The following is a 7,891-nucleotide window of genomic DNA, read 5'->3' as shown; positions in this document are numbered from 1 at the left end:
CTCTCTCTCTCTGACTCTCTCTCTGACTCTCTCTCTGACTCTCTCTCTGACTCTGACTCTCTCTCTCTGACTCTCTCTCTCTGACTCTCTCTCTGACTCTCTCTCTGACTCTCTATCTCTCTCACTCTGACTCTCTCTCTCGGACTCTCATTCTGACTCTCTCTCTCTCTCACTCTGACTCTCTCTCTCGGACTCTCTCTCTGTCTCTCTCTCTCTCACTCTGACTCTCTCTCTCTGACTCTCTCTCTGTCTCTCTCTCTCTCTCTGACTCTCTCTCTGTCTCTCTCTCTCTCTCTGTCTCTCTCTCTCTCTGACTCTCTCTCTCACTCTGACTCTGACTCTCACTCTGACTCTCTCTCTCTCTCTCTCTCTCTGTCTCTCTTTCTCTCTGTCTCTCTCCCAGTCCAGTAAACTGGGCTCCTCCAAGATCGCCAGTACTAAGAGATCCTCAACCAAAGTGTCCAGCAACCAGCCAGACCCCACCCCCAGCACAGGCCCCGCCCCCCACAGACAGGTGATGGGTACAGGTGGGTTTACCTGAACACATGTCACATTATTTTGTGTGATGTTAATCTCCAGTACGACTCTTGTCCACATGTATAAATGTGCAGTGAACACAGTGGTGTGTCAGCAGGGGGCGCTGCAGCGGAGGTGATGTCCCGGGAGGCTGAAGGTCATCAGGGGTCAGAGCAGCCGCCAGCTGTGGAGAAGTTCAGCAGCGTTGGACGAAACAGTCTGGACGTCTTCTCTCCTGCACGAGAAGGTCAGAGACTTTCATATCATCAGGAGAAAAATCAATTTAAATGATTTCAGCTTAAAACTGCAACTTAACAAACAGTGAAGGGGTGTGAAAACTTTCTGAACACTCTGTTTGTAAATGTTAGAAACATTTGTTGATATAATGTCGTCCAGTAAAACCACTCAATAATAAACATGTGCTTTATTCAGGGTCTTTTTATTGGTGTTTAAAGTCGTACAGAATGTAATTAAGCACTAATACAGCTGTATTAGTTCCCCTCCCTCCTTGTTGCCCCATCACTGTCTAACTGCACCGTGTTTGTAATCAGACGCTTTTAACAGACGGATAAAAACATCAAACTCAAGAAAAAGAACAGAATTAAATTAAACAAAAAGAATGAATCTAAATAAATTAAAGAATTACAAATAAATATATAATATGGGTTCAGTTTTACAAAACTGCACCATCCATTTTTATTCCTCCGTGCCGGCGACAGTCAGAGCGGCAGCCATATTGTTTTCAGGTTGTCCCTCCGACTGTCTCATTCTCGTGGACACGATGTCTCAGTAACGCCTTAATATGAAGTCACACTCTCAAGTTGCATGTGCTTTTTTTTAATGTGAAAATGTAAAATACACATCTGTGAATTATCTGCTGAGGTGTAAATAACAACTGAATCACAAACTGCAGCTGAAAAACAAACTTGATAAATATCACATCTCAGAAAAACAAGGATCGGAGAACTGGTTTCCATTTTATTCTCAGAGTGATGATGTTTCCAGGGAGTTTGTTTTCTCACATAAATGTCTGTGACACGACGACACTCGAACACATCGTAACCCTCAGCTTGTCCCTCTGTCTCAGACTCGAGGACACCGGGGACGACTGGAGACACGCCGTTCGGAAGAACACACGGTACGACGGTCGGACCGCTGTTGTTTTGAATGATGCTGCTGGTTCTGGACTAACCTGGATTCTGTGTTTCCATAGTTACCAGTTTGGAGATGTTGTCCAGACAGGGCGAGGGTCAGCAGGTCGTCGGCCGGGCGAGTCTGGACATCTTCTCCCCGGTCAGAGAAGGTCAGACCTCCTTCACTCGGGATTTAGAGTTACTGTGATAGTTGAACAGACGTATGATGACGTCCTGAAGTTCACTTTGACATGCACTTAAACAACCAGATGAAGAAACCAGGTGTTACTGTCTGAGGACGACGAGACTGAATTCCACCAATATGAACATTTAGATTTGTAGAAGCTGCTTGTCGTTAGTTTGAACTCATTTAAAATGATTTCCTCTTTCGTCCACTCAGCTGCTCCCACTCTCCTTGTCTGCTTCCTGTGTGATGCTCATGCCTCCATATTTCTCCAGGGGAAATCTACCTGGAGAAATCAGGTGTCACAAAGTCCCACCCCAAATTTTTATTCCTCAGTGCCGGCGACAGTCAGAGCAGCCATTTTGTTTTCAGGTCGTCTGTCCGTCCGTCTCATTCTCTTGGACACGATGTCTCAGTAACGTCTTGACAGAACGTCTTCAAATTTGGCTCAAACATTCACTAGGACTCAAGGAGGAACTGATTAGATTTTGGTGGCTAAAGGTCAAAGGTCAAGGTCACGATTACCTCACGAAACAGTTTTGGCCTTGTGAACGTGATATGTCTGTATCACCTTGAGGAATTTCTCAAGATTTGGTAAAAAAAAAACATTCACCTGGACAAACTGATTAGATTTAGGTGTTCAAAGGTCAAAGGTCAATGTGACTTCACTAAACACTTTTTAGCCATTAAGACTTCACACAGTAATTTACCTGAAACTAGTATGAGTGGCGGAGGGATACAGTCACGAGGTGATTCTAGTCTCTTCCTGACGTGTTGTGGAATAATCTGTAATGAAGCGTAACCTGGTGATTGAAGTTCATTTATAACACGTGTAATAACTGTGACGAGCGTCAGTGATTCCTGCGTCTGTGTCAGACTCTCACTCAGGGGCCAACTCTCATCGTAAGACCCCCCTGGGAACGCCCCTGGTCGCCTCAGCCGGTCGATGCTACAGCCCGCTGTCCGTCTTCCAGACCCCCCCGATCAAAGAAGAAGAGCCGGTCACTGCTGCAGCTGCTGAACCGTGTGACCCCAGGAAGGTGCTGACCTCTGACCTCTGCTTATAAAACATTTAAACTCTGAACAGTATCTGCAGGTGTAGTTAATGTCTGTAAATACAAGAGGAAACATGAAGCTCATCACCATGGAAACTGTGACTCTGTTTCATCACTGTGCTTCTTCGACAGTCTGACAAGACCAGCAGCTCCAGCCTGGAGGGGGCGGATCAGACCACACCCACATCCTCCAAGCAGACCAATCACAGCCAGCCGGCCCCGCCCTTCTTCACTCCGGAGCCCAGCCTCCGGAGAGCCAATGGTATTCAAGCCCAGCTGAGCTACGACTCACCTGTCCAAGGAGCTCCGCCCACCGCAGCAGCAGGTCAGTCGGGTTTGATGCCCACAGTGTCGCCGCAAACAGAACTGTTTCCATAGAAACTCAGAGTTCACCACATGATCTTTAGCACCGCCGCCTGCTCTCCACCTCAGCTGGTTTTCCCGCTCTTTGCGCAGGTGATGAGCCGCACGGCTGCACAGACTCTAAGTTCAGAAGATCAGGGATCATAAAGCAATTATTATAATTCCTTCATTTCATATTTTAAGAGACTTTAAAAACAGGAATTGTAAAAATGAACGATTAATCATCAATAAATACTACAGATTTAAAGATGGATTTACAAACTCTCATTAAATAAACCATTTATAAACATTTATTTAGTCGTGAATCAAAACTATTTGAAAAGACACTTGAACAATGGGAATATCTTCCTGGATTCTCTTCACTTTCCTTTTTCCAGCTGCTTTTCCTGTTAGCTCATCGATTAGCTTAGCCATTTAGCTTCTCTGTGACACTGGTTCTTCAGTACTGCCAAAACCCACTGGTCAGCTCTCCAACCAATCAGAGAGCTTGTTACATCCCATAGCCAAGTAGGATTGTCTTGATTATAAATCTATAAACCATTAATTAATGTGTTTATAACTCATTTATTTAAGAGTTTGTAAATCCATTTTCAAACTATTTATAAATTCTTTTTACAATTCTATGTCTGCAGGTCCGGCTCTGTCGGCCGCCGTCTCCTCCTCTCTCTCCCAGAACATCGCAGACGTGGTCGGACAGGGAGGAGGGGCTCCTTTCACCTCCCTGCAGAGCCACTTCATCCAGAACATGATCCATGAAACCCTGGAGGACTTCAGGTCTGTCCCTGACCTTTGACCTCAGTTATACCTGTTGTTGTTTTCAGGGTCCACATGGGCCTCATGATCCTGATGTTTTCCCTCCTCCTCCTCTCAGGGACACCTGTCACAGAGACATCGTCAACCTCCAGGTGGAGATGATCCGACAGTTTTACATCCAGCTGGTATGTTTCATCTCTGGATTTAAATGGTTTCATCTTCACCTTTTTTCTACATCTTTATTGAACCTTTATGGCCAAACAATGTAAAATAAGGAAATAAATTAAAAATAAAAGTCCAGGCTCAGACTGTATTGAAACATCATATCGGAAGTCAGTGGTAGATCACCTGTAATAAACTAAGAGGAAACAAACCAGGTGACTGTGAGATCTCAGGTTGGAACTTACCTCCTGTGAAGTTACCATGGTAACCTGGTCCCTGCAGCAGCTCAGTAATCTGTTATTGTTGTGTTTTGTGTGTTTGGACTCAACATGAATGTGTCTGGATTGAACAAGTATAAATATTCAGCGGTGGAGCGTCCAGACGTCTGGAAGCGTCTCTGTGTCTCAGGTTCACGTGAACAGTGACGTGGCGACAGGAAACTAACCCTCGTGTTGTCTGACGTGTTTCAGAACGAGATCCACGGTCTGATCGAGAAATACTCTGTGAACGAGTCTCTGGTGGAGGAGATCGAGAAGCTGAGGGAGGAGAACCGCAGACTGAAGACCAACTACTGACTTCTGACCTGCGCCCTGAGTTCAGCCTGACAGGCAGCAGCTGCTCCAGACTGTGCGGACGTTACAGATGTCTGCCAATCACAGCCAGTCTCTGCTCAGGGCGGGAAACTGTTGACGCTGCTGCCTGCTGGGAGCTGGAGTCTTCCTCCTCTCCTCATCACCGCCTCTGACTGAAACACCAGCAGTGCCTCGGCTTCCTGATGCTGACGGCGACGCAGCGTCACAGACCAGAGTGAAGCCGACGTGTGTGTTTGTAGATGGAGACAGAATATTGATGAATTGATGAATCCTTGAACGTATGAATCTTGTAATTTAAATATAAATATATAATTTCACCGCCTGTCAGACTGAGAACAGGGTTTAGCGGTTTACATCTTTGTGTCTGTATCATGTTTTTATGAACAAATGTTTTGTCTGAAGAATAAAAAGATTCATGTTAAAATGAGACGAGGATTCGTTTAGTTTTCTTTTTTAATTGTTGCTGAGCTACATATAAACAGGAAACAGCTGATTAATGTTTTATTCTGATGTTTGTTTACATCTGTGTGTCACCTAATTAAATCAGTAGAACAGGAAGTGACACTGATGAAATGAAGCTGTGATTAAGTTGTAAGTTATACCTGTAACGTGTCAACTTATTGTTGTGACAGCTTTTAGAGTTTAAGCATCAACACAGTTTAGATCCGGCTGTCAGATTCAGGAAACATTGATTTCACTTTTTTTTTTTCCACATTTGAACCACTGGATGAATTCAGATTTACTAAAGCACAAAAAGGACGATTTCACTTTTTTCTGACTGTTTCAAACTGCTTCACTAAAAGGTGATTTCCTGCTTCACACGTGACCAATAAAATATAAAACATTTTGTTTTTTCTTCAGTTGAGCCTGTAAAATATAAAACTTTCATATAATTTAATCTTTTAAAGCAGAATTTCCATAAACAGAAAAATACATTCAGAAAACGTCAAAGTGTTTTGCATTTGTGCGCATGCGCTCGGCATTTCCGCTTCGTCTCGGGGGATTACTATCTCTGTCTGCGTGCTACTCTTTGGTTGTTTACTTGTCAGCTGTTTATACAACCGAACACGTTACAAAAGTGTTTTAAAAAATAAAACTCATCATAAAACTGCTGCTGACGTCACTACCGAAGTATCGACGAAACAAAGGAAGAAACCGACAAACACCGGAACTCACCTGTTTGTCGATTTCAGCAGATTTAAGTGAGTTATTGTGAAGTTAGCTGAGTTAGCTACGTCAAAGCTAAGTGACGCTGAGTGTCCACCAGACTGCACTTTGTTCCAGGGAAGGTTCAGGAGCAGCAGAGGTCACCTGGACAGGTAACACGGCTATAACTGTCTACATGTTGGATTAGTTCTGATTCAGCCTCGTTTCATCGTAGATCAACAATGTGACGTAACAACGTTAAGGCGTTAGCTCACCTGTCTGTCAACTGTCAGTTTAGTTTGTCATTATTTGTTCAGGCTGAAATTTAAAACGCGATAGCTTCATTTGAGAAGAGCTGACGTGTCATAAATGATTAATAAATAAAAACATTCAGAACAACCGAATACATACAATAAAATAAAGTGTATTTAATTTAATTGTTTATTCTGTCTATTAACAAACTGACCGTGTACTTTAGTTTTTTCTTGATATATATATGTTGTATTTTTCTATCATTCTGTCAAACGACCTTAAACCTTTGTGTCTAAAATACATTATAATTAAAGCCTGAAAACTAATTCTGTCTTAGTTTCACAAATTATATTTTATCATAAACATTTAATCTGTTTATCTTTTGGTGATCTGAGAAGGTCAAAGGTCAAAGAAGAGACTCTTCAAATGTTGATGTTCTGTTACTTTTTATTTAGTCAACAAACAGAAGAACAAGACGTTGTTTTTCAGTTTGACTGCCCCCCATCCCACCCTTCACCCCCCCAATCCTCCTGGACCATGGCGAACCCTCTGAGAGCTGAAGTGGTTCGACTCTATAAAAATGTGAGTCTGTGTGTTTTGAAAGTCTGATCAGTGTTTGTGCAGAAACACCTGGTGTGTGTTTCAACTCCATTCTGAAACTTCTCATGCAAATACATGTGTTCTAGCATGCGTACATACATATATACAATACAGTTATAAATGTGCATACATACATATATATATATCATAGACACATACATACACATGCATTCATACATGAAAATACATGTGTATGTATGTGTATGCCTTACTTAACTATACTTTTTTATGCCTTACTATACTATAAAATGTGTATGAAATTTTATGCCATAGTATGCTATGATGTCTTTATACCTTATATTATTATGATGTGTTTATCCCTTACTATGACGTTTTTATGCCTTCTATACATCTAAAATCTATACAATTTTTTATTGATGAAATTTTATGCCTTACTTTATTTATTAATGCATTACTATACTATTAAGTTTTTATGAAATTTTATGCCGTACTGTACTATCAAATTTTAATGAAATTTTATGACCTATGACATTTTTATCAAATGTTTATCAACTTTGAAAACTATGTTTTTATGAAATTGTATACCTTAATATTACGTTTTTATGCCTTACTAAACAATGACATTTTTATGAAATTTTATGCCATACTGTACTATCAAATTTTAATGAAATTTAATGCCTTACTGTACGATGGCGTTTTTTTATTTATTTTATGCTTTACATACTTTACATTACTATGACATTTTTATGCCTTACTATAATATGTTTTATGCTTACTATACTGTTACATTCTTATGAAATTTTAAACCTTACTATACCATTACGTTTTTATGCCTGATTATACAATGATTTTTTGGAAGTGAAATTTTATGCCTTTCTTTACTATGACATTTTTATGAAATTTGATGTCTTACTCTGTTTTTATGAAATTTTGTACCATACTATGATTTTTTTATGCTTATACTATTTTTAATGAAATTTAATGCCTCACTATACTATGATGTTTTTCTGAAATTTTATGCCTTACTTTACAATGACGTTTTTTTTTTTTAATTTTATGCTTTTCTATACTATGATGTTTTGATGCCTTACTATATTGTGACATTTTTATGAAATTTTATGCCTTACTGTACTATCAAATTTTAATGATATTTTATGCCTTAGCATGTTTTCT

General features: G+C 40.7%; 1 protein-coding gene and 1 long non-coding RNA gene across 3 annotated transcripts in view; one reads left to right on the top strand and one right to left on the bottom strand.

Annotated features, from left to right (window-relative positions):
- Positions 1-4,003, bottom strand: part of LOC147819112 (uncharacterized) — a 7,130-nt gene extending 3,127 nt beyond the window's left edge. The window contains exons 1-2 of the long non-coding RNA XR_015437260.1: positions 3,868-4,003; positions 538-3,371 (exon numbers count right to left, since the gene is read on the bottom strand). This is a non-coding gene — a long non-coding RNA (uncharacterized LOC147819112). The remainder of the gene's footprint in view (positions 1-537; positions 3,372-3,867) is intronic.
- The window catches only part of nedd1 (NEDD1 gamma-tubulin ring complex targeting factor), a 9,929-nt gene extending 4,743 nt beyond the window's left edge, over positions 1-5,186 (top strand). Inside the window, exons 8-16 of one of the 2 annotated variants that reach the window (XM_087174072.1) lie at positions 404-527; positions 635-763; positions 1,604-1,654; positions 1,730-1,819; positions 2,710-2,873; positions 3,021-3,213; positions 3,884-4,025; positions 4,123-4,189; positions 4,637-5,186. In XM_087174072.1, coding sequence (XP_087030198.1) covers positions 404-527; positions 635-763; positions 1,604-1,654; positions 1,730-1,819; positions 2,710-2,873; positions 3,021-3,213; positions 3,884-4,025; positions 4,123-4,189; positions 4,637-4,741 — 1,065 coding nt within the window. In that variant the 3' untranslated portion in view covers positions 4,742-5,186. Of the gene's footprint in view, positions 1-403; positions 528-631; positions 764-1,603; positions 1,655-1,729; positions 1,820-2,709; positions 2,874-3,020; positions 3,214-3,883; positions 4,026-4,122; positions 4,190-4,636 lie in introns of both variants that reach the window. The other variant, XM_087174071.1, reaches the window with a different exon arrangement.
- Positions 5,187-7,891: the final 2,705 nt, after the last annotated feature.

This window comes from Seriola lalandi, unplaced genomic scaffold (assembly GCF_002814215.2).
Source record: "Seriola lalandi dorsalis isolate HSWRI2012SDOR001 ecotype SW California unplaced genomic scaffold, Sedor1 jcf7180002054310, whole genome shotgun sequence".
In the NCBI taxonomy this organism is placed as follows: domain Eukaryota; kingdom Metazoa; phylum Chordata; class Actinopteri; order Carangiformes; family Carangidae; genus Seriola; species Seriola lalandi.
The sequence above is the reverse complement of the archived record's forward strand: the minus strand, read 5'-3'. Positions and strand labels throughout refer to the sequence as shown.